We start from the raw sequence: 27,513 nt of genomic DNA, 5'->3' as shown, positions 1-27,513 counted from the left end.
GCATCCACATTTTAGAATTTGTAGCGTCTTTGCAGCAACATCCATAGTTGAAGCATTGTTGTCCACCATGAGCTCATTGGTTTTGCTGATATTGAGCTTCAGGTGATTGTTGTTGCACCATGTGATGAAGCTCTCTATCTACTCCTCCTCTTCAATGTATATAATGTATGAGTCTGAACAGACATGGAAGTAAATGAAACTTGACTGGTTGGTGGAGGCGCACAGCCGTGAGGCAGTAATTCTAGTTTCATGAGAGTTTTGGGTGCACATGTGCATATCAAATTGGCTTTTGCTGTGTGGTATTAGTGCTGGTGAGTCCTCGTGTCTTTCTTTAGCTTTTATGAGTTGAGAGTATTGCAGAGTTACACCTCTCCATTTGCCCCGCCAGCCTCCAAGATAAACACGCCTGTAAGCCTCAGCAGCCTCAGTTCTGTGTAATGTTAGCTTTGGGTTCGGCTCTCGCACATTCCTTGAGCTAACGCTAAGGCTTCAGACTGTTCCCAAGACTTAGCATGAGCGCGAACATCAACACCGTAAGCCCTTACTACGTAATTAAAACAAAGTCAATTTCCACCTCAACCCACATTTTCATGTGTGACTCATCGGGCTCTCCTCGACCAGCGGCGATGGCATGTTGTGATGATGTTTTAGGGCAGAACCTGTTAAATATTTGTCTTGGGTTACCTAGGTTAGCTTCTCTTACTCTGACAGGATTTGTAAAGTGATCCTAATCACCTATTTCCCTTTATATTCTGCTTTTCATAAATCATGGTGATACTGTCCATTGTGTTGGACCAGAACACAGAGAAAGCTTTAGTTGTGCCTGTGTGTCATCTCAGTTTATGGCTTTCTGTGTAACCCTTGTTCACTTTAGCAGTTTTGCTGAAGGTGGCCTTTTCTGTTGGCTTTACTGGACCTTATAGAGATGCAAGCAGTCTGAGTCGATGTGTTGTCTGTGAAAGCGATTATTAGCTGCCAGTTGTCAGAGTCAGCACATCAGTCAGTTGGGTTGTGTGTAAAATGCATGCAGAGTGTGCAGCGTATTGATCCTGAAACTCGGAATTGATACACAGTACAACTGACTTCACTTTCATCTTAGTCTCAGGTCCAATATGACCGATTTCCTGTCAGGCAGTGTTTTATAGTCCCTATGCAGCTTTTAATATTTACATGTAGACATTACAGTAGATAGGAAACGCTGTGTGTATTAATTTTTTAGCCACACTAACAGCACATGGCTCTACTGAACTGACTGATGGGCAGTCTGTTGTTTGGTTTGTCCTTCGGTTGGTCCAGTACTGTGGTCCAGTCTGAAATCTCTCAACAACTTTGAGATGAATGTCTTTGAAATTTTTTACAGACATTCATGTTTTCCTCAGGATGAATAGTCACTGAAGTGATTCCTTAACCCTCAATGCAACGCCATCGATACTTTATTTTATTTTTACTGGCTACTGTATGGGACTGGAGACCAGGGGTGTTCAGTTGGTTACAATATGAAACCTCACTGCTAGATCCTGCGAAATCCTACACATTTTAGGTTTTCAGGTTTTTAAAATACAAATGACCCACCTATAATTCTCTTTGTTGTGATGTCGTTCTACTTATAGGATGCTAACACGCTCAGTTAAGATCATCATAAACATCATACCTCCTAAACACCCTCCACATTGTCATGACGCGCATGTTAGCATGTTAACATTAGCATTTAGCTCAAGCACCATCATTGTTAGCATGACAATAGATTGTTGGCCTCGTTTTGAAATAAATCAAGCTTTAAAAATGTTATGATTTTAGTCCTCATGTCAACCGAGCAGAGATTCTAACATTTTCTTCCCTTTCTCCTCTGTCTGTCTCTGTCTTTTCCCTGGTCCTGGTTTTCTTGACGTTGCTTGTCAATGATGATGACTCTTCTTCACTCCATCAGGTAAGAAAAATACTTCCTTTACTGCACATTTGGTATACATGTAAGAAGATGAATGTGCAACCTCTGTTTCCCACATCATTTTACAGAGAAGCACACTTCCTGTCACCCACCTGCTATGACAGAAACAAAAAAGGCAGAATTTCCATCATTCCACATGAAAGAAGAGTAGAGGAGGTCATGAAGATGAGGAATGAGGCAGTTATTTCCACACTACTGACTGTTTAGCGGGGGTTTAAAATAATATTTAAACAGTGGATGACTCTTATCTGTCTGCATACCAGAAGCTTGATAATGGTAGTAGCAGTTATACAGCAAGGTGTCTGGTTGTTGGGGAGGAGGGATACTGAAAGGTGGACAGGTGAAGAGTCTTCAGTATCACACATGCAGAAACACTGAGATGAAAGCCAGATGGAGTTATTCCTCTGCTGATGTAAAAATGACATTTTTTTTCCTCTCATCCATTTAAAGGCCCACAATCCCTTGAGCGCCCGAGCTCTCACTGCAGCCAAACTCGGTGTGTCACTTTTACTGACGTTTAGTACATTTTCCTTCCATTCCTCTGATCTCTTAAAAATCCAGAGTCATGGTGTGCATCCAGCCTTCACCGCTCACCAAAGGACCGTAGATAAAGCTAACGTGAAATGGCAGCATGATAAAGCTCATAGGGGGAAGTCTTTTAAGGAAAAGATGAGTTTTGCAATGCAGTTTTCATCTATTCTAGCCACTTGTGGACACATTTATAGTACTTTGAATGCATACTTTTTTAGCACAAAAGACCCCAGTGAGCCAGCTGTCATCGCTACCCATCTGGACTAGGAGAGCAGACAGAAAGACGGATACGACTGACACCTGTTTAGCACTTTCTTTTAAGGCATATACTGTATGTGGCTTATACAGATCTTGGTGGCTGGCTCTACTGAGGATTGAACCACAGCTTTGGCTGTTCATTGCTGCACAGGACCAGTAGGTGTCAGCACAGTCAATCAATCGATCAATGTCAATCAGGGTCATTTCTTATATAACTCAGTAAAAAGGGAAAAATCCATCCCTTGATACTCTATACCATCGATCTTTGATGATCTGGTCAGTAGATTACTGATGTGGGGAAGTGTTGCTGACAGCCTACCTTGTGCGTTTCGTGTAATTTTGAACTCCTACATGTCTTAGAATCGCTGGTGGCAGCTCTTGTTGAATAGCGTTAGCAGTAGTTTGAGTCAAAAAAGTGAGCCCTTATTCAGAGAGAACAAATTTGAACCAAACACTGCAGATTCACCAACTACCAGCCAAGTAAAGCCTGAGAAACACTTGACAATGTTGATTGGCATCTACGTTCTAAACTGTGGAGTTGCTTGGGTGGTCCTGTTCATTCACGGGCCAAATGAGAGAGCTTGAGCCTGTGTGTGTGAGTGAAGGGCGTTCCTGTCCACTCAGCACATTCCCCCCCTGGGTGGTGGGGGCACATCTGTGGCACACTCCCTGCCCTGGCACCCTGCCAGGCCGCCATGCCTTCCTCCTCCCCCGACTCCCTTTTCCCTTCCTCTGTTTTTTGCCCGTCCCTCCCCTCTTTGTGGTTTTCCCTGCCTTTTTTTTTCTCCCGCCTCTGCTTTCTCCTGTCCATCCTCTCTACCTCCTCTTATGCCAGCATCCTCTCAGTCCCTATCTCCTGCATGGGTCTAACAAAGTTTTATGAAAATGAGTTGTCCAAATGAAGCCAGAAAAGGGTGAGATAGTTGTAGTCCACAATAACTAGTCCATCACTTCAGTGACATTGTCATTGACAGTCGTCAGCTTCAGATGTTTTTGTGGTGACAGTCAATTGGAAACTTGACAGTTTTGCCCGCTTTGTGTCTTTGTCTGGTTTTCAGTTTGGATTTAAAGACAGTTGTTGGTGCAAATCAAGACTATAAATAAAACTTGCCCTATTTAATCACCCCTTTCTTCTGTGCTCCTACAACTCCTCCTCACTACTCCTTTCCCTCTGGTCTCCCTCCTCCTCTCCTGCCATCCCCACCTGTCTCCATCTACCTCCAACTGAGCTCTCCTGCCTTTGAAACATCCATCAACAGAGTTCTTCCACCCATTGTGAGTCACAAAGGAAAGTCTCCACTCAGGTTCGTGCTTGCGTAACAGCTGAGACCTTGAACTCTGTCCCTTTCTGCACTCGCCTTTCACCAAATTGCCAGTTTAACAAAATTGCCTTGTGAATGATGAATGCCTGACAAAACATGGATGCTTCATAGTAAAGAATCTAGCATTTTTTATTCCACATCTGCTCTTGACACAGCAGAAGTGTCAACTGGTTGGCATGCAACAGTTTGAAGTGCTTGGCCCACATCAGTTTCCCATTATTTTGAAATGACATACAAATGCATTGCAAGTAAGGATGTTAGCAATGAGTTGGACACCAAAACCTGGAGGCTGTACAGTAGAAGTGAAATTGCTGTGTGATGTGACTCAGGAGCTGTGGGAACGGTTGGTAGAGGGAGAGACAAATGGAGACAGACTTCAGACCTGACCTCCATTATCACATGCAACTGCCACACACACACAAACACACACAAAAATGTAATAGACTGTTTCCACGGAGGAGTGGTTCAATAGTCTGTCTGCGTGGAGGAGTGGTTCTGTTGTCATGAGGTGGGCAACATTTATTCACTGCGTGTTTATCTCTTTGTTCTGTTGAGTATTAGTTGTCACAGTGAAAGATGGAGCTCTTAACTTTTTTCTGTCAGTGTTTGTGTGGGGGTTTGTCTGTAACAATGCACACAAAACCAGGGGCCACATGCATAAAACTCTTTGTATATTCATGACTAAAACACAGTACACACTATGCCGCTTTGAGACAGCACAAAAGAGCCTGGCTATTTAGCCTCTATATGCGTCAGCACCATTTGTGCATCACAAATGATTTTGGCATTGACAGAATGAAAATGCTCTCTGTTTACAAATACAAATTCATCCTCTTTAGATGCCCCTATTGAGCAGAACAGTCTCCAGATACACGTTTTCATCTTATAATCAAATTGAAGCAGTTCTTTACAAGTTGTGACGATGTGTGTGACATACAGCAATGGCTGTATGAAAGCAGAAGAGGGAGGTGTGTCTGCACGTCAGTGTGTCGTCACCACGTTTGGAAGTAGACCTTTGTGGGGGATTAAGGCTGTGAACTGGCGGCCTAGTCCTCGGACCTGGGCCCGCTCCAGCCTGAGCCTCTGCCGTAATTCGCTGGTGACAGCGTGTTTGAGAAAGTGCTGAGCGTGTATCTGTGTGCATGTAGATTCTGTCGTTAATGTGTATGGGTGTGTTCACGCTTAACGACTTTTTGAGAGCAGGCTGAGCAACCCAGTTACACAGAAAATTATCGCCCTCTAACTCTCTCTCTCATTCACACACAACTCCTCTCATGGTTCACTGGGCTTCATCTCTCTCATCATGCTACGGTGCTAGGACACTGCACATTAAATATGTGTGTGCTTCTGTTCACACGCAGTGAACACGCAGGCACACAAACACACAGCACATGGCACGATGCACGCATACAGCCTCACATGAACATATGCAAGGCATGAATGTAAAGACAGGAGTACAATGTGGAGTGTGTTAGGACGTTTTCTTGCAACATGGCTTGTGGTTGATTGGGTGCATGCAATTTAGTAATAGGCCAATGCATCTCATTTTGTTGAGGTGTGGTGAAGGAGTTTTGACTTGGTTGAAACTGAGATACAGTTCATAATATTTGTATTAACTTGTTTATTTATCCACTTTGCTAGTAAATGTCTCTTTTAATACCAATTGTACCATTCATACTTAATCTGCCCCTGCTGGTTGTAAGTTAGTGTTACAACTATGTTTCCTGGTGTGCGTGTGTGTGTGTAGATGTGTGTGTGCGCCTGCCGCCATGTCTGGCCTGGAGTCAGCTGTTAAGGGATGCAGCGCTGGATGAGCGTTGCCTGATGCTGACCCAGAAACGACTGTAGACGTAAGCAGCAGTGACTGCTGCCCTATTAGCCCACAACCCTGAAACACACACAGCTTTGAGTGTGTGTGTGTGCGTGCGTGTGTGGATGTTTTTGGTTTTGAATTTTGCCTTATTTTATTTTTTTTTTTAGTTATAGTTTCTTCTCTGTGTCAAGAGCAAAAAACCTGGTATATGTAGATGTTGCTGCAGATGACCAAAGAGCAAAGCTTTCTCTGATTTCACATAAGAATAACCCTCAGGACTGGTGACGGTGATGGACAAACTTGGAAATGATACGTGTGCATTTGCATTTTGTGTTTGTTTTGTCCTGTCAGACATGAGGAATGGATGCGCCTTTAAATGTTTTCTTCCCTCTATCTCTATTTATGCTTGTTTCTTGTGTTAGTGTGCATATGTGTGTGTTCCCATCCTGTTTCTAAAATTAGATCAGTGAGCAGATGTGGTGTGTTTGAGTGTCCCTTTTGTGTGCATGTGTTGCCAAATGTATTCATCCGCATAAGCGGGGCTGTATGTGTGTTTGTGCATTCACACAACATCTTGAGCGCGTCTTGAGTCAGCAGTGTGACAGGGGCAAGAAAGTGGGTCAGTCATGCTCTCTCCAGGCATGAGGGAGACAGACGGGTGGATGGATGGATGGATGGATCGTAGAAGACGACTAGAGATGGATGTTGCAGCTCAAAGGGTGTGGCTGAGGGAAGGAAATACGGATTTTAAGGATGAGGGCTTAGTAAGGAATTACATAAGAAGGGAAGAGGCCATGGAAAAGGATGAGAGAGAGAAGCACGCTGCAGACCTTGGGATGAAAATGAGAGGACAGCAATAAATTGTGGAATATAAAGTAGTCAACTGTGGAGACCTCCGGGCTGAGATCAGCGATGATGTTTGCCACATTTTCAACCCGACATGAGTTCAAATAATCTAACCCAGAACAAAAATAATTAGTTGATTATTTGATTAATCAGTCACCATAAAAATAATTGTTTAATTGTTAAGCCATTCTTCAAGAAAAATCCAAACAATATCCTAGTTCCAGATGCCCATCTGTGAAAATTAGCTTTTCTGTTTTATGTGATAATTAGCTTCACGTTTTTGAAGTGTTAGTCCGGAAAAATAACCAATTTGAAGACAATGCTTTCACAATTTTCACATTTTATAGATGTTGTTAAAAAATGTAATTAACCTGTTGTAATCTCATAAAAACTGGAGTATATATTTAGTAGATCACCTATCTTATAGGTGTTTTTACAAAGCAGTTTCAAAACAATGCTGGTGTAATTACTGACTTGATTGATTATCAACAATTTGATAACTGATTTCTTATTTTTAGCAATTTTTCTAATGTAATGAATAAACTTGTGCAACCCAGCACTGGAAAGGTCAAGTATAATGTGCAATAACATTTCAGTAAAGTTGCTTTTCCTCTGTGAAGCCAGTAAGTTACCCTGTTGCATGATCTGTGAACTGTCTGGGCTCAGATCAGCTCAAAAACTGAACTGACAAATCTATGAAGGCCGCTATGGTAATCAGCTTTATTATACAGGCACACACTCACACCTGCAACTAAAGGTCTCACACACACTGGCATCAGCAAATTCACCCAGTAATCAGCATACACGCACACTCACCTCTCACTAGCTGTCCCTCACTCTTAATGATCCTGAGCGACATATGCCCCCTGGTGGCAAAGTTAATGAGCTTGCCCCGGTTAATCTTGGAGAATCACTGAGTCTTCCCCATGTGGCCAATTAGAAGCCAGGAAATGTGTGATGAAGACACGGAGTCCCAACAGCTGGTTGTACAGTTGTAGACAGACAGGAGGAACGTGCCTCGCTCCGGATCTGTCTCGAATATGAATACACTCGCAAGAAGCCTCCCACGTCTCATTCTCTCCCGGTTTAATCTTTCATTCATTCTTTATGGCCGTCTGTTTTCCTGTTTTTCCTCTGTATTCATAAACACCCTTGCTTTTAATATGCACATATCTGGCTTTAATTCCTCCATGTGACCTCCTGTTGTTATGTTTTTTCTCCCTCGGTCGCCCTCCGCTGCCCTCCCTCCCCAGCTGTGACCAGTGGTTGGTCTGTCAGTACAGTGTTCGCCCACTGTGGGCCTGGGGTGACTTAGCACACTGCCTCTGATTACAACCCAGCAGTTGCTCATTTATCTTGCTGTGAAATGGAATAGGGGTGGAGAGAGGCCAGAAGATATTATGGTAATACATCTCATGCTGTAAATAAACTTTTTAATAATTTTTTTTAGCTTAGTCATACATTTGTGCAGTCATTTCTTTGTAGCTTTGGTAGTAATTAGCTGATGGTCTTTCCTTGACTTTTATTTTGACATCTTCGCTCCAGATTGCTTTGTTTTACTGCTTTACTTTGGATTGCTTTTTGTTTTGTTTTTTTAACTGTGATATAATTTCCTGAGTCTCTGTGTTTTCTGTAGATAGGCTCCTGCATCTCTCTGCTGCTCTTTCTTCTCTCGTTGAATAAATGTTAATTTTAATGACAGATTTTTCAAATTAGTATGTGATACTTCATACATTGATACAGTATGTTTAAGGTGAGCTTCACCAACTGTACACATGAAGATCAGTTGGCTTATCTCAAGGAATATTACAGAGCCTGTGAAGATAGTTGTATAGCGTCTGTAAGGCTGATCATGTCTGATGGGTGGGTTTGGAGTTTGAAAGAAGTGGGAATTTACTAGGCTTGGATGTTCAAATGAATGATGCCATTGAGAAATGTAGGATCCAGCATTTTTGAAGTGTGGCCCATAAAAGTCAGGGTGCTTTAATTTTGTGAATTTGACTTTTTTCTTACATAGATCTCTTGCAAATCCCCCAGCTTTATGAAAGATAAGTTGGTGAAATAGCCCTTTAAGAAGTACCGTATGTTGACGTAAAGGCATTTTCCGTTGCATAAGTGGGTACGTAATTGATTGGTCCAGATTATCATACTTCAAGGAAGACGGCATGTCCTCTTTGTGACTTTCTGATGAACTTGGTGTTCATGGTGTTTGAATTATACAGCACCAATTCTATTAAATCAAACAGAGAATTCCTCTATTTTCTAAAAGCATTTCATGCTTTAATCAAATTTATAGAGGAGCACTTCTTGCTGCTTTTATGTACGGTAGACTGGCTTTTTTTTTTCGCTGACACATGCCTCTTTGGTTGTGTTTGAACATGAAGAGCACTTTGCTGAATGACAGTTTAGCTGTGTGATGGTTTAAGCTTGCAGTGTCCCAGGACCCCCTTATCAGCGTTTAGATGTCTCTCCTGTACACATGCTGAGGCTTTCGCTATTTCTCAATGACTGTAAACATGCTATTTTTTGGTCATATCAGCCTTTAAAGAGCCATTCGCTTACCTTTCTTGTCATCTTCCACACTGTTCTGTTGGTCACTTCACTGGCTTTCTGTATTTTGTCATACTAATGTTCACCATCTTTCTCTGTGTGAAAGTGCTGATCTGCCCTCTTAGCCGGGGGACCTGTTTTTAAATCTAGGAGCCAATCAGCTGGCCTGTCACAGGAGACTAATACTCCCATTGGTCTTGAAATGCCGGCTGTCAATGAGGAGAGGCCATGATGGAGAGGTAATTACCTCCAAAATACTGGTGTCCCACTGGCTTATGCATCAGTCAGTCAATAATCACATCATTAGCTGGGCAAATCTTAGCCTTAGAGAAAGTTTGCATCAAGGAGGCCTCTGGTTTAGTGATTAGCATTCATCATGGGTCACTTTTTTCGTGTTCTGTAAAGATGGTGGATGTAAAGGACTTTACAGAGGTTGGTTTGTATTTTTTGTCTCTGACATTTCTGGACATAATAGTGTTGAAAATCACATCTACAATACTTGTTGACAGTAAATGTAAAGCCATCCTATGTGTCAGAGGATGATGGATCATTCACAAGCCTCTTTGGAGGCAGCTTCAATTGTAGAGGCTCATACTGTATGTAGAACATATAGTACTGTGTTCAGCACCCGCATAAATCACGATGCAGGCGCTGTATTGTTGTTTATAGTGTCTGAGTCCTTGGCTAGCGGATGCTGATGTTTGTCAAATTAGACAGGCGCTTGTGTTGTGTAAATGATGGACTTTTAAAATGACCGCACACAAAGGGAAATACATGTAGATCTACTTCGCATGCACACACATATATCAACCACATATATGGTCAGACCCATAAAAAGTCACATGCATGTGTTCCTCTCAATTCACTGTCAGATTGCAGCAGGGAAATTGACACCTCTACTGCAGCCCTTTTGCCACTCCACGTGCTGAAACTTTTTCCCATGTGGAGGACACCTATCAATGAAAACGATCTAGAACGTAGTAAACAGGCAAGCAGCTCCTGGACACGCAAACCTATAGACAGGGTTGAAAACATGTCACAGATTTATCCCTGACTGTCTTGGATCTGGTGGTTATAAGAAGCAAGAAGTGTTTTTTGCTGTTCCACAGCTGTAGTGACGAGACTGCACCAGGTTCTGTGACTTGTGCATCTCCACAGCCTTGACTACAGTGTGAGCCGTGGTGTTTGCCATTGCTCATTCAGGTTAAAGAAACATGTCATCAAGAGCTGACAGCTCTGTGGGTAGATGATGCTTTCTGTGGTAACTTCTGTAACAATCTCACAAAAGATCCATTTCATATTTGATCAGGCCCTGTTTATGATGTGATCAGGAGTGGGTGTAGTTCATGATCATGGTCTTTAGTTTTTATTTGCTGTATTGGGGGCAATGACGTGGCTGGTTACAAAAGATATTCCTCTGAGAAAATAGACAGTTTTGGTTCATGCAGTTAAAGCCATATCCACATGCAGTAGCCCAAAGAATTGGGCTTTGAGAGATACCCTCCTGCACAGGTCTTGTTTACTTTGCATTGACAATTACAACTAGGGAACCAAGGCTGTATCAAATGTTTGAAGCTTCAAGGCTTCATTCAACGTCATGCAAATTTGATGTTAGAATTCTAAATCAACATTCAACAGATCTTAAGATTGTGGTATTTTTGCACCTTCAGGCCAGAGGATTGTGATGTCTACTGCAACCCCAGCTATAACTGCTGCCTTATTTTTGAAACACAGCTCAGCTCACTCACCGGATCTCAGTAGCCTTCAGGGTTGATTGGCTATTACTCTTGATGCATAACCAATCAGGACTACACAGTGGTGACTACAGCTAATACATGAATACAAGTATATTTAAAGATATTTGATTTGATGATTTAATAAATAAAGACTTAATCATTTAAACCGATGAATCATCATGTCAGCCATCATGAGTTTTTTTTTCAAAGCTTCATTTAAAAACCTCAATAGTAGCTTAGAATTTAAAAGACACCAAACACTTTATTAACTCCTGCATGTAAAATTCAGGCATCAACTGATCGAACTGATCATCCTTTGAAAACCATGAAGAAGTGATATTCAGCCTTTCCATGAAATTTGACCTGCTTAGGTAGTTGTGCGCAGTTGTGTTATGGTTTTAAAGTCTTTGATTTTGTGACATTTCAGTTAATGTGTCCATCTTTCTGTCAGTATTTTGAACATGTCGTACATGCGATCATTTCCCATTTTGTAGATTCTAAATACATTGCAGCACATTGCACTGAGGAACACATTTACACTGAACTGAACTCTTCAGTATATGACTATTTTTGTGTTGCACATGATCTATTTCTGTTGGTAAGAGTTCCCCTTTGTTTTTGTAATATCCTGCTAGTCCAGGTGGGGGCAGCAGACGATGGCAGGCTGTGAGCATCACCACCTTCACCACAGTCTGTACTCATCTGGCAGCTGTTGCTATGGATACAGAGCCTGGCCAAAGCTGTGATGCAAGCCACATCTAATAGAGCAACGTAGGGGATAATGTTGAGCTCAGAGACAGGGATGTTCACTCACACACACACACACACACACACACACACACACACACACACACACACACACACACACACACGTCTGCTGTGTGAATATAAGAGATAGGTCTTCTCCAAATTTCTGCAGTATGGTTTGGGACTATGGACTCACCTGCCATACTTAAGAACTTGAAAGGAAAAGTAATTTTTCCATCTATGTTTTCTCTTGAATCGCATTCAGCTGGCTGCAGTGTGGGTCTGTCGTCATACATAAACTTTGTAGGTGTGGTGTGTGTTTGCAGTGGTTTAGTTGCCAGTAATCACCTGGACCCACACTTAACAAGCTGATTAGAGAATAAGATTCCTAATCTGGTCAAGGGTCAGACTGAGCTCTCTTTGACTTCTTTGCATGCCCCCTAATCATCATGACATATGGTTAAGGTTAAGCTCTGATCAGTGGTGATGAACACGTTAACTGTAGATAGCTGCTGCTGGTTGAATCAATTAAATGCCGATTAGCCCTGATTAACTGATTAATTAGAGCCGTGGATGGGCTGCTCACTTAAGAGTTGATTACTTAAGACATGACTTTGGACAGTCTATGTATGTCTCATAGCTAAATTTGGCTTGTAGTAGGCCGGGTTTGAATGGCACGGATCCAGTTGAGTTTAAAGCCCACTTCTTTAAAATGTCCCACTTTGGAAAAACTAAATTTAACAATAAACAGCCGACTGAAGGAAGGCTTTATTTCTAATCATAGCCTCTGCCTGGCAACATGTCCCTTGATGTTAAAAAGACAATTGAAGAGAGGGAGGGGAAAAAAATGTCTGTTACCTTGTATGCCAGACTGTTTGTGTATTCTACATCGATACAACACTCAGTGCCTAGCCAAACATGGTGGTGCTGCCAAATCTGACTTGGCTAAGTGTAAAGCAGGCTGGCACCATGGCATATGACTGTGTTTTCTGCTTTGTCACTTAGATTGGTGGTGCTCTGTGTTAAGAGGGTGACTGTGCTGACTGAAGATAAAACATTTCTTAGATGTCTCTGCCTAAAGACCTTTTCAAACATTGTTTTCTATTTGTAGGCAGGCAGGCCATTCGTTGTAAGTATTACCAATGGTAATTAAAATGTAGTACACACCGCAGGATGATGATAAACCTAAATATTGGACTAAATCTCAGATTTTGACCTGATGATGGCGCTAGATAAAAACCTTTTGCAAAAAGTTTTTGCAATTGTTCCTGATGGGGACATGAATATGTACGCACAATTTCACAGTGATCCATCCAATAGTTGTGTAGACATTTCACTAAAATCACAAATGTCAAGCTCATGATTTCCTACAATCTCATGGTTTACATTTGTGGCCACTCATGCAAGAGGAAAAGTCAGGGGAAAGTCACTGGGATACATCCTCTGGGAAATATGAATGTCTGTACAAGTAACATTTTGTGCCAGTCTATCCAGTAGATCCTGAACTATTTCACCTGATAAGTGAAAACTTTGACCTGCTGGTGGTGCTACAGAAAAAGTCAGGCAGTCATTAAAGTCACCAGGATTCATCCTCTGGGCACCATGAATGTCTGTACCGAATTTCATAACAGTCCATTTAATAGCTGTCGAGATATTTCACTAAACCAAAAATGTTCGTGTCATGCTGGCACGAGAAAAAAGGTAAGGGGATCACCAAAGCCATTGGCTTTTATCCTCTGGGGACTTTGGACACATATGACATGGACCAAAATGAGGACAGACGATGGGCCGAGTGACCAACAATGGCTAAAAAGTGGAAATAGGACTCTAGATTGAATTGACATTTCTGTCCTGTGAGCACAAGTTCAAAAATCACAAGTGCTAACCTAATATTTTGCATACAAGTTATGAACTTTAATTTTAGGAAAATGAAGCGCGTTCTTTCTCATGTGAATGTTCCTCTGGAATTGCACATACAGCATATTAAACTTCCATTACAGGACTTCTTCCAGTAAAAGTAATCAAGTGTAAGTAAGTTTGGATTTTGGCCTGAGCCCAGGTCTTGAATTGACAACCTCAGCTACTTTGTAACAGTACACACAAGTAAGATTAATTTCACTAACGGCAGTCAGGTCATACAGAGACATCTATGTAGCATAAACGTAGCTGTAGGTTTTGAATATCAATAAAGTTACCGGGGCTATCCACTATGTAATGACACTGCTCATCTGGAGCGTGAAGGGCCCGTACAACTAAGTGACTCCTGCCATTTCCAAATCAGCAGAAATCGCCTTTCCCACTATGAGCGGGAGGATCGAGTTTCTGTGAAGTTTGGTTTTTCCATGCTGTGAATACAGATGTCAGCTGCCAGCGGAGGGTCTGGCTGGTGCCATGTCTGGCACTGCATGTCTGATCGGGGCCTTGGCTGGCTGATCAGAGCTGAGGGGTGCAGGCCTGGGCTCAGTGGGAGATGCCTGGAAAAGTAGTGGAGCTTTTCACATTTCAGCTGTGTCTAAAACACTTTTGATGTTTTGTGTGGCTTACTCTGATATTCTCTTTCTGTGTGACAGACCCTGCCTCTCTCTCCCTCTCTCTCTCTCTCTCTTTCTCTTGCATAAACCACTTCTCCCCCACTTCCCTTCTGTCATGGATTGCGTGTCTCCTTCTCAAAATCTTGCTTGTTTTAGGGGGCTTATGGAAAATCTATAGCAGGTGGGCTGTGTTTGAAGGATATGTCTTTTCTAATTATCTGTTTGCAGAAGGATTTGGGTGGGTGGTTGCTGGCCCAAATGTTCTGCAAACCAAGCCCCGCTGCCTGCCTGCCTGCTATTTGTTGCCTGTGAGTTGAATTGAATTCAGATAATTAGTCAATCGTACAGTGCACTACAAACTCGGTTAAGCACCTGGAGTTAGTCATCGGTTTTGCATCAAGAAGTTACGAGTCGATATTTGAATCATTTTTCATAATCATAGCTTTAGCAGGAACAATCTGTGCTTAAGTCTCTCAGGTCTGTCATGTATTCCAGGTTTGTCCAATCAAGTCAGTTCACATCCAAGTCTTCAGATTGGTACAGTACCTTTTGTTTTGCCATCAGGGCCAGCATTGCTTTGTCAGTATATGTGCAGTGCCATAACAGCAGGGCGCCGCAGTAGCAGTTAATGGGCTTATGGTGTTAACATCCTTGGCATTGGTTTGAAGGAGTTGACCAGCTGCCTTACACGAGGTGAGTTGTGATCTTCTTGACCTTCTTGCACGTAAGGTGACAGATTGTTGGTGAGGCATCCACAGAGTATTGATCTTAAAGATAACACAGTTGACTGTTTTTGCACTACATTTGGACCAACCAAGGCCCAATTTGGAGCCAACCAAAAGAGTGAAATCCACACGTTGTGGGTGCACTTAAGCAGAGTGGTTTTAAAGTAGTCAGCTGTTATTTTAAGTAATGGGCAGGAAAGAGAATAGAGAAAGGAAATGTGGTGGAAAGGTATTTGACCTCAGACCAGAAACAACATATTATGTTGGGTAGCAGCAAAATGAGTTTGAGTTGACTCCCAGCCATGCTTTGGTCCCAGCCAACACCTCGACACGGGCCAATGAAAAGGTAGTGGTCAGTTAGCTTCTAGTCCTTGAGAGGGCATTGAGGACGTTGTCCAAGGTAATGTGTATCAGTGTGCATTTAAGAAATTAAGAAAGAAATCAGAATATGATGCCAAGAACATAATAAAAAAAATATATTAACACCAGGTGCTGATCAGTAGACATCCTGAAATTCCATGTCAGCATTCATGACTATAAAATGCCCAAAAGCAGAGGAAGGCCTGATAGTGCTATCTACTGAATCGACAAGTCCCTAAGTGATCTTTACCCTCATTCATCAATGTGGCAGTCCTCGAGGACCTCTTCATTCACACTGAAGGACTTCTGCTCATTTTCATTAATTTATTGTTGTTTTCATCAAGATAAGTAGCACAAAGAAAGAGTGAGAGGAGCACAGTATCTACGGAGTGGATTTAAGATTATGTAGTAGCTCCGTGAGGTGCTGTTGATCGCATGCCAGTGATAAGCCACGTAGGAGGCCTTAGTTAACTTTGTAAACACTGCTCACATTGTCCACTGTCCAGAATGAACTTTTTAAAAATGATTTGCTGTTTCTATAATTATGACTCAACTGTAAGGGCAGAGAACTTTTTATAGTGAAAACATCACTGTGGTTGGTAAAGCACATAGCTTGTCTGTCTTTCCCCCTTTACTTTCATTTTGTCAGCATCCCTTTAGCTTGCTCTGTTGTTACTGACAAAACTCACCCAACCTGTTCCAACGCTAGTAGCTTGCTTCTCTCTGTCATGGTTCACAATCAATCTTATCAACGTTTTTACAAAGAAGGTTATGATTGGTCCGAGAGACAGACTAAATCAAATAACTTGGATTAACAAAAGTACAAAAGCATCAGATTTAATGGGGCTTTTTAGAGAGCTTTTAAAAAATCTTTTTGAAAGATTGTACTTTACTCGAAATGCATACAGACACCAAATAAATTGGACGTGTGGATTTTGAAAGGCATGGGTAATTACCAGGTAAGGAGGTTCTAAAAGAAGACGCTATTGAGTGGGAATTGTAGGATCCAGCATTTATATAATATCATCTTTAACATTACCAGGAAAAATATATGCAACGAGATATTGTGGTAACCACAGATGTGAACTAAATGGGTACTCACAAGATGAAGATATGTTTGAGGTAAAAACAAGCATGTAAAACCCCATTTGACTATGATTTGATATGGGTGCATAAAGTTGGTTATCACATACAGCTACACTAGGATGTATACCTGTTGTTGACTGGATCATTCTCAGTAGAGCTCTCATGTTTTTCTTATATGGCCCCTTTGCTCTTTTTTGAGTTCTGTCATGGTACCGATTTCCCAACGCAAAACTCTCTCATCGGGCTGTGTATTAGGCTCTCTTGTTGGCCTGAGTGTTGTGACCTGTTGTGAGGATTACTACGCAGCGATATGTCTGGATGGGACGGTGCCAGGAGCAGAGTTTCCTCCCAGGAGGAGCTTAGGCGATGGGGCAAAGACTCAGCCTTTCCTCCCAGACTGTTTACCAAACAGCCACATCGTCTATTAGCTCTGAGACTAATTGTGGTTAATCAAATATGTCTCATTACTTTAGTGAAATATGTTTGTAGACATGGGCCTAGACTCACTCAAGTTGTCATGAGTCATAAGAGTTATAGTACAATGAAAGTATAATAAAACCAAGTTTGCTTTCCAACAATACAATATTGTATATACAATTACCAAGTCTGAAACCACTCATCATAAAGAAGAATCCAAATTTATTTGAGAGCTGTGCATTCGAGAGTTCCTTTTGTTTTTGTATGGGTAAAGAAAAAAATTAGCATTTAAATACTTGTCTTAGAGAATTGACATTTTAAGACAATGCTGTTTGCTGAAGGCATAGCAGTAAATGTTTTTTTTTCCAAAAATGTTTTGTAATGACGGAGTTTCCACCAGGGTTGTATATTGACATTTTAATTGCAGTGTGAGCCTGATAGCTTCTAAACCAGACTTGACTTGACAATCTGACAAGTAGCAATGTGACCATAATTACATTTTTGCATCTCCTCCACTCCTGTTCCTTATGTTGATGTGAATGACAGACAAAGTCTTGGTTCACATTAAAATAAAAAGCAGTTATATCATGTCTGTGGGATGTTCATGTTGTGCTTCAATTGTATTTTTATCGTATGAACCTACAATCATTCTGCCAACCAGTGCAGAATGCTTCTCTGTACCATGCTAACAATCTCAATCATCTTATTAAACACACACATGCACACACACAGGCGCACACACATACACACAGTTTCCATGGAAACAGGATCCAGGGCCTTTTATGACTGGTTGTTTGCCTGGGACAACTAAAAATGGTCTCAGCAGCGATGCAAAGATGGGAGATAAATCATTTGGATAATAAATAATGGGACATGTTGTAGTATAGAATGTGATAAGATGTTTGTTGTTGCCTGAAGCAGCGTTGTTGTTGAATTTAGATCAAGACATTGCCGTATTCATCAGGTAAAGCCTCTCATTTTTCTTTGTGTGACATCATGCATCTCTGCTCTGTTTCTCTGTTATGTTGTCATACTGATGGTGCTGTGTTTGCACATGTAGCAATGCCTCTAATGTGGAAACTCACTGTAATGGCCACACACACAGACGCGCATTCAGAACCAAACACACACACACATGCGGACACTTTCCAGCCGTGCTGCCCTTCAGTAGCCTAATGTGTGTCTGAGGTCCAGATGGCGTAGCGGCGGGAGGGCTGATTCACAGTGCTAACCGTAGTGCTAGCAGTCTTAGTTTTGGCTAGGCCTGGCTGGTTGGAGAAGGAGAGCCTGTGGCCAGCTACCCCTCTGAGCGACAATGGCAAGTGTACAATTCACGGCTACGCACGCAGCATCTAGCTTTGCTGTGGTTGTCGGATAAACTTGTGTATTTCTTTTTGTGGGAGCCACACTGTGTGGTCGTTTGGCACTTCACTCTGAATTATAACAGTGTCATTTTGACTCTTGCAATGTGCGTATGTCTGCTGGCCTTATTTTTAGTTGTTTTGATGCAGTTACCACATGCTTTCCTGTTTGTGTCCACAATGACAGGAAGTAAGCTGAACAAGGACCTGAAGCATTATCTGAGCCAGCGCTTCCAGAAATCCTCGCCTGACCACGAGCTACAGCAGACCATCCGAGACAACCTCTACCGTCACGCCGTGCCTTGTGAGTCCATGACTGTCTTACTCTCCCTCCTTCATTCCTTTTTCTTTTTTTTTTTTGCTCTCTGTGTCCTGGCGTTTATATGAGCTCTGGCTTTAATTTATCTTGTGAACACCCTCATGAAAAACAAAAAACCCCTTTAGGTTAGGTCAGTGTGAGCCACTGTCCTCACTCCAGGCATGATCAGTTTTAGGCCTACATAATGATAAAGTGTAGCTGCCTCACACAGCCACTGCGGATGGTTATCTAATGAAGCCTGATTATTTCAGTCTAATCCAGGCATGGTTTCACTTGCCTTTTGACCAATATTGGCCGTACAGTTAGCCAGGCTGATTACTTCATATCCTCCTTGGGACTAACCTCATGTTGTTGGTTGATCGGTTTTATCATACATCATCCCTCTTCATCCCAAAATTGACTTCTCCGCTTGCCACCCAAGATGATGAAAAAAGTCAGCCACCCTCCCTCCATCCAGTCAGCATGGCATTTGTTTCACTAATATTGGTTTGAGGAAAAGTCTGGTGTCTCCACAGTGGATAGGCTAGTAGTATCTCATGTCCACGGGATCAATAGCACCAGTAATTGTAGGTGCTGTGGTACCCTATATCACTAACCAGTATCTCCTCTGCCAGTGCTGGCTGTGCAATCCAGGAAATAGAGGGGTTTTTCCTCCTGAGTGTCACAAAGATCTAAACGTGCATTTGTTTATTGATGCTGCATATTTCTCTTGTAGCTGCTGTACAACAGCTGAAGTATGTTACTGAAGTCTTTTATTCTTCTCTGCCAAGAAAAACAACCCTTGAAGATGGTGTTAGTGTGAAGAGAGAATTAACAGCATAGTACTATAGTAAAAAAAGGGGTAGTGTGTGTGTGTGTGTGTGTGTGTGTGTGTGTGTGTGTGTGTGTGTGTGTGTGTGTATGTGCCCGCGTGCGTGCGGTTGATGATGATCTTGTGTTATCCCTGATTTGCATATAGCATTGGAATCAGCTGCATGGACCAATCAGATCCAGGCTCATCCTTGTTAGATGAGTTGAGTTGGAAGTCTTTGGACACAGCATGCCTCACTTATGAAGATGCATAGAGAGGGAAAGAGACAAAACGTGTAGATAACTGCAGAAATGGCCGGGCTGTAGTTCCATGCATCATCTTTTTTTCTAGTTCCTTCACACCATTTTAACCTTTACTAAACGTAAGTATTTCAGGCTGTAGTGAAGTAGCCTAATGTAATTTATTAGTGTCTATAGATTCCACAAGTGCACTTAGACATCATTTTGTACTTTATACAATAAACACATATTTGGAGTACCAAAATTACATTCAGTGAATTCAAGTTTTTTGTTGGTAATTACTTTTCACTTTCTCCATCACCATACATTTTCCAAAGCCTTAATGCGTTGGATTTATTTTGTTCTGCAGTTAATTTTGGACTTGAACCAGGGCGCCTCTCATTTCCCCAAACCCATGCTTTTCCCTTAATTGTTCTCACCCGTTGGCTTTTCAATTAGTTTATTCATGGCCCTCTCATGCAGATTACTATCTGTATTCAGGTGGTTTGTTGAAGAGACTTTATCTGCATTACTTCCACTGCCATATGTCAGCCAGACACTGGTGGAGGGTGGGGGTCTGGCCATAATGGCCATTTTAATCACTGAGTGGTCTATGGCACCCTTGTAAAAATGCCGGTGTTGTTAGGAGTAAACAAAGCATGAAGGTGTTCCCCAGGCCACATGTTTTATAGGACTGTAAAGTTTTTGTTGTCATGCACTCAGGAGGGTGACACTCTCACCGGAATATTAAATTTACAAATACTTTGCCGTAGCTTCAATTTTTTCTTTGTATTATGGGAGGGCACATTATGGTTTGCACAGTGCATGGATAAGTACTCCCTTGTGCCCTTCACACTCAGAGGATCAACAAGAACAACATAGCAGTTGTATAGGAAAGCATATGTACATTTATGTGCATTATATGTACAGTATATATGTGTTAGTGCATAAGTGAGATGGATTTGTCTGTTATTGCTTTGGCCTGTGATTGTAAGAAGTCTGTGTGTGTCCATGTTGATGTATGTCCAAAGGTTGTTCTAAGCAATGTCCATGTGCATGTGCATGTGTAGGTGTAGGTGTGATTAATGCACAGCAAGCAGGTGGAGAAACAGATGGAGAAGTGTGGATGTTGGGTCTTTTCCTGCTTCTAAATCAGACCAAGTGGTAACTCAAGTCAACCAGCCTTTCCGTACATTTATGTGACCCCTTCTAGTACAGAATATTATGAACAGTAGTCTATTAAATTCCCAATTCCCAAACTACTACTCACTGACTACATTTACATGCACACTAATTTCCCACTATTATTCCGAATGTGACAATTGATACGGGTCATGTAAACAGCATATTGTGGTTGAATATTAGACCTTATTCAAAATGTAGGGTTTTCTGATTAAGACATGTGGGATTAATTTGCGCTTTAGGAGCATTCTTTTGACATGTATACAGCGCATTCAGAATATTTTACTGTAGTTCGCAACAAAACAAGCTCTTGTATGTTTCTGATCAACTGTCTGCGTTGTAAATAAACCAACTAGGCAGCAGTTTGCAAGGCTGGGGTAGAGATGCATGCACAGAAGAAAAGCCCTCTTTGGCTGGAAACACACCTACTTTGAAACATTATGAAAGACTTTGAGATCAACAGGTTTGTAGATATACAGTACACAAATACTGCAGAGCACATTTATTGCTGTGTGCTAAACACCTTTCAAGAAGGCGATTGAACAAATTATGTTGAACAGGAAAGAATGTCAAGGGACACATGTCATTACGTTAATAATCTTAGTATGCCCTGCTGCATCTAACTATGGAATATTCATTTAGGAATATTGCCTTTTTCTGAATAAGGGCCAAAACTGGACTAGTTCGTGCATGTAAACGCATGGATTGTCTCCGCTAACTCACTGTGCTGGCCTCGGCAGGGTGTGGCTGATTATCTGATTTGATGCTTCATTGATGTGGCTGTTGTTTCTTTTCACTCGGCATCAAGGATAACATGAATACTGATACTTGTGGAACCTCATGCTTTTACATTCCTGTTCTGTTTAGTCCTGACAAAACTAGTGGGGCACTCTTTTGCTTTTGAGAATTCCCTTATTCCAGATTGCAATTAAAATTATATTTACACACAGTAAAAGGAAGAAAGTAGCATAAACTGCAAAAAGACAGTCTGAGAAATAGCTAACACAATATGAAACTGCATTGTAGATTCAGTACATTTAGGGAAGTGAAGTTCACCAGACGTGTCCACCTTCTGGTAGGTCTCTTAAGATGCACAATTTCATGAAGTTAGTTGTAGACCTAAACTGGTCTCCTCACTCACATCTCCAAAAAGTCAGCTCTTCCCATAACCCTGTTAAAATTTGAAGGCTAGCACTCTCACCCTCCCCCATCTGCTGAGGCGTCCGTCGGCTTCCCTTGTGGTCACCCCATCCGCGCATTCAGCATTCCCAGTCTCCCATTATCCCCACCAACCCTCCACCCTCTCTATCCTACTCTCATTCCTGACCCCCCCAACTCACGACACCGCTGCCTCTCGTCCTCTCGCTGCCACTGCTGCTCCTTTTCTCCCTCTGTGTTGCTCTTCCTCTTTCCCTCTCGCTTTTTCCTGCCAGTTGATCGGAGCAGAAGCGAGAAGAAGCAGAAGAGACGATTGTGCTGTTTGGTTTGCACGTGATTTTACAGCTCAGCACTCTGTGTCTGCGAGCCTTGAAAAGGGAGCTCTGGTCTCTCCTGCACCTAGGCAAGTAGCAGTATTGTCTGCTGTGGTTGTTGTGATGCTGATGACTTGGTGTTCGCTTTCGCAAATGAGCAAGGTTTGCAGAGGCTAGTGTTCACGTGCGTGTGTGATGAATTGCGGGGCTAGCGGCACAGACGATTGGACGACCCGTATATAGGCTAAGAGGGCGGCTCGGAGGGAGGTGGGGGCTGAAGCCGCGGGGATGAAGATGGGGGTGGGGTGGAGTTTGGGTGTGGGGGGGGGCAAGAAGGGGGGATGGGTGGAGAGGAGAGAGAGGGAATTGAGAGATGCAAAAACACTCACACACTCAAATCAATGCTGGCTGTAGCTAGCCAGTGAAGCTAGCATAAACATATGTACTGGTGTGACTCGTGCTTGTGTGGGACTTGGCTGATTTTGTCATGTTCCTGCCTGTGTGTGTGTGTGTCTGCAGCGTAAACAAAATCTGCCTTTGTGGTACTGGTTTGGTGAGGTTACAGATTGCATTCACAGGTGCAATCGCACTGACTCACCTGAACAAAAGAAATGCTCTCACTCAGTGTGGCACTCCTAAACAGCAGGAGGTGGTGAAGCGAGGCAGGGAAAGCTAAAGGAGGATTTAGAAACGAACTTCAGATTGAGACTCTCTTTTGGCTTTGTTGACTTTTATCTCACAGGACGAGGATCCTTGTCAGTCAAATACCGTGTGTTTGACGTGCATTACACAAGGGACGTTGTTTTTGTCGAGGATAGATAAACACATTTGGACATGTCTTTCTAATGACACATCCTTCCTGTTTTACCACTGCTCAGATGAATTACACTGAATCACAAAGCCAAGTTTGCTTTGCGCTGCAGCTGATGTGATGGCCACGGTTGGACACAATTTTTGAATTAAAACCATTAATCTGGATTTGGGAATGGTTGATAAATGGATGGACTGACTCTCTGGTGAGCTGAGTGGAATCTGTAAAAGTAAGGAGACTCAGTGAGGCAGCTTTTTTAGTCTGTTTCTTACTCTTGTTTGGCTGCTGATACATACTGGCATAGACTTGCTTTGCTGCAAAGATGGTTTAGCATATAGTTTGACCTTTTAGGGAATGTATGTCCATGTATATCTGCTAGATATAAAGCTAGAGCTCCTTGGGCTGGAAAACAGACTTGCTGGCCAGGCCCTGTACCAGGGGCATGGCGCAGTAACGTCCTGAAGTGTCTGCTGGTTGCCTGGCAACCTCACAGGGATGACATGGCTCAAGGCAGTACTTTTGGACAGAGCCAGGCTAGCTGTCTCAAGAAATAGCCACGAACATATCCCCACGTAAAACCACAAAGTGTTGGTAGGCAAATTCTGTCACATTTTCAAAGAGCCAGGCTATCTGTTTCTAGTCTTAATGCTAAGCTAAGCTAACCAGTTGCTGACTGTAGCTACATATTAAACACGACATCAAAGTGGTGTTGTTCTTCTGATCTAACTCTTGGCAAGAAAGTAAATAAATGTCAAACTATTGCTTTAACGTTCATAAAAGTTTCCCGCCTAAGCAAAGGCTCCTGATTTTAAACGATTACGCTTACTTCATATATTGTGATGCACGTTGAAGTCATCTCTCCTATTTTTGCTGCCTTCCCCTATTAATGTGTTTAAAATTTGTTCAAACCCTGTCCATTTGCATAACCATTGGGGAAGGACTCGAGGCACAATGCAATGCCAGTATTGATTACATTTGGACCAGTTGATCCCAGCATGCTGCAGGTAGATCAGAAGGAGGTTGTGAAGGAAACAATAGGGGCTGAATTGATGCTGGTGGGGAACTTTTTTGTATAGCTAGCACATTAGCACGAGTCAAAGGAATGCTGTCAAACAGAGTGAGTGATGGGTGGGTGTTGGGTGGAGTCCCCCAGATTCGTAGCCCGCCCCACTGCCCCACCCACACACTCTCTCACACAATGTATTATATGCACAAACTCATTCACTGACACTGTTGCACGCAAATGCTGGACGGTAGGCTTAGAGGTAGTTTGAGCAAATTATGCCTTTGCATCAATGCAGGCTGTATCAGGTGTATTTCTAAACATGGATGCTTATTTGTGCTTCTGTGTGTCTGAGTCTGCTTTGATAAATGGGAAACAGTTCATTTGCATTTGTTGAAGTGGCAACTCATTCTGTGTTTCGCAGCCTGTTAAAGGAGTTTGCAGATAGTGATGCCTTTCAGTCAGACAATGGCACAAAAACACTGTGTATGATGTCATTATATTATATATTACGTCATTTTACCAGTCAAGAAACATGCAACTTTTACAAAAAATACAAAATTTCAAGACACGGGAAACATACAATATTAAACTACTGCTTTTTCTGGAAATTAACAGAACTGAAAGTTGTTCACGAGATAACAAGATGTGTCACAAATATTTTGTGTGAGAGTAGACAAAAATATTGAATATTAGAGAAACACCTCTCAGCGCTAAACTATACAGTTGAGCAGCACCGCTTCCGAAATGAAAGTTGGATCAGCACCTTTCTAAAACAATTTTAACTCCAACCAAACATTGTAGTTCAAACTTAGTGTATAGCAGAATATTGTGGATTATCATCACACTGCACTGCAGCTATTATAGCTTTTAGGTAAAACCTGTTTGTGTGTTGAGATGCTGACTAATCTGTATCTGCCTGTAATCCCTGACATGGCAGATATTGAAAACATCTCTCAACAGGATGTCGCTGGTAAGAGTGACAAGAGCTGTGTCCTGGATCCAAACTATATTGTACATTACTGTACTATATATTGTGTACAAATCTTTCCAGTATACTGTTTTTGCAGTTAGTATACAGTAATGTGTTGTATTTTGTACTGATAGTAAATAATAAAAGACATGCTTTGTGGCTGTTAAATTGTGTCTGAAAAGCTACTGCCAATGCAAAATTTGGAAAGAAGAGAAAGCAAAATTTCGTCCAAAGATTTAACACTTCATTTTTTGTGTTTTCTGGGACGTTTCTGGAGTTGTCTCACCACCGCCCACAATTAGTTTAATTTTTTCCAGCTGTGAGTTACTCCTCTACTTCATATTCGTATTGCACTGTGGAACAAAATTGTGCATCAACACCACACTCAAAAACCAAAACAATTTAGTTTGCATACTAACATTTCTGAGTCTTCTGAACATTGGGAGCTTTCTTGTGTCAGTGGCTGCTTAGAATTAGTATTAAGTATGGATTTAGAGCACATCTAAGAGGGTATGTGAGAATAGCTCATCACAAGACCTTTGACCTTACTCCCATTTACATTTTCTCACTGCTGTTCCCAGCCCCCTCCTCTGACCATAGAGCATGACAAATGAATCCTGCACCTGCAGTGTTGCCTTTTTCCTTCAACTTGTTCATGCACAGATGTGTGTCAGTTGGTCAGTTTGACTCAGCATAATCTGTTTTTTTTTTTTTTGTTAGTCCATATTTTATCTTGAATCTTGTGTGAGACATTTGATCTCCTTCTTTTGGGGTTTTTCCACAGTTGGCTCATTCGCACTGAAATGCTGTTGGATTTTGTGTTACTTGCCCTTGCATACCCTTTATCTGCCAGGGCTGTGACACCTGCAGTAATTGGTTATTTAGAAATTGTGCAGAACTGTGTCTGGCATGTAAATTCATACAGCTCTAGCCTTATTCTAGTCCATGTCTTTCTGCCCAGCTCTTGTCATCACAAATATTTCTTTCCAAGCCTCACCTCTGCCTATTCCACACTTGCCTTCAGGATTCTTCCCCCGACTCCTGTCCTCTTCACATGTTGGTCAAGGATGAGTTGTCGGGAACTTGTTAAACACCCAGAGCATGTGTATGAGTTTGTGTGTGCAAGGACACCAGTGTCTGGGCAGGATTGAAAAGAAACAGAGGTGTGGGGAGAGGAGAAATATGGATGGGATCTGTGCGAACAAGAAAGAATAGGGGTGAACGGCCAAGAGAAGGGGAGGGAGTGAGAGAGTGTGAGAGGACGAGCGAGGGAGAGGGGGGAGGTGGGCGGGTGCATGTGGGTGCTTGTGAGACGGGAGACAGCGGGGCTCAGTCAGTGAGAAAGAGAGAGAGAGAGACAGGGAGAGAGAGATAGAAGCCTAGCATTGCTGTGTGTGGGTATGAGACGGAGCGCATTATAAGCCAATGTGTGGATGCTGCTTAGCTTAGCTCCCATTAGCTTAGCATCACAAAGCCAAAGCTGGACAGAGGACAGACGCACGGGAGGAGGAAGGGGAGGGTGGAAAGGAGAAGGAAATGTGAATCTGCACTGGTTTTTCCTTCCACTCATCCACACCTGATTGGATTTTTTTCCCGCTGTCTGTCTCCTGTCGACGTGGTGTTGTGCTGTGGACTGTAGAGGAAGGAGAAGAAGCCCCCTCACAGGCTCCCTGACTGAGGTATTTTGTCTTGTTTCATTTTGAGAAAGGGCTGAGGGCTGCTGTGATTTAATGGTTGGGGGTTGGGATGGGGAGAGATGGAGAGGCAGGCGGCGAGGATGGCTGTGCATCAGGCGGAAGGCATCAGGAGCAGAGCGGGGGAGACGGAGGCACATCGCTGGCAGTAATGGAGGCTGATGTGTTGTGGTCAAACGGAAGCTGTGTGTGTCTGTCTGAGTCTGTCTGTCTCAGGTATGCGTGTGTCTGTCTGTGTTTGTCTGTGCCCCGGTTTGATGCCTGTGTGTGTGCAGTGTGTCACTTCCCGTGTGTGTGTGTGTACAGTATGTGTGTTTCTGGTGGAAACACTCCAGTTCTGCGATGGTTGTATTAAGGCTGTGTGATCTGTTGACATGCTTGATCATATTGGAAGCCATTACCTCCAGCAGCAAGCCTGTCTGTTTGTCTGTCTGGAGCATCCAGGATGCTATGGTTAGCTTCTACCTCTCCTTCATCCTCCCTCTTTCTTCCTCTCTCTCCCTCTCGATCCATCTCATGTCTGGATGACAACCCCCCCACCCCCCACCCCTCTAAATGCATCGTTTTAAAGCCTCTCCTTTCCATTTCCATGTTGCTGTAGGTAGTAGAAAGCCCATGGTGCTTTTTTCTGGCTGAAAATAAAAAGACAAAGGCCAGCTGTGTGTGTGTGTGTGCAAGGAGCATTTTCAGGCAGGGTTCTGGCTGATTTAGCTTCACACTGCACTACTGGCCCTTAGGTTTTTTTTGTTTCTAATTCTAATCTCTCTCTTCCCTTCCCCCGGTCCTCAGACAGCCCCCCCAT

General features: G+C 42.5%; 1 protein-coding gene across 6 annotated transcripts in view; it reads left to right on the top strand.

Annotated features, from left to right (window-relative positions):
* magi1b (membrane associated guanylate kinase, WW and PDZ domain containing 1b) overlaps positions 1-27,513 on the top strand; it is a 131,007-nt gene that overhangs the window by 39,269 nt on the left and 64,225 nt on the right. For all 6 annotated transcript variants that reach the window (XM_041944176.1, XM_041944160.1, XM_041944168.1 and 3 more), the window contains exon 2: positions 18,416-18,532. In XM_041944176.1, coding sequence (XP_041800110.1) covers positions 18,416-18,532 — 117 coding nt within the window. The remainder of the gene's footprint in view (positions 1-18,415; positions 18,533-27,513) is intronic.

Source organism: Chelmon rostratus, chromosome 2 (assembly GCF_017976325.1).
Source record: "Chelmon rostratus isolate fCheRos1 chromosome 2, fCheRos1.pri, whole genome shotgun sequence".
Classification (NCBI taxonomy): Eukaryota; Metazoa; Chordata; class Actinopteri; order Chaetodontiformes; family Chaetodontidae; genus Chelmon; species Chelmon rostratus.
The sequence above is the reverse complement of the archived record's forward strand: the minus strand, read 5'-3'. Positions and strand labels throughout refer to the sequence as shown.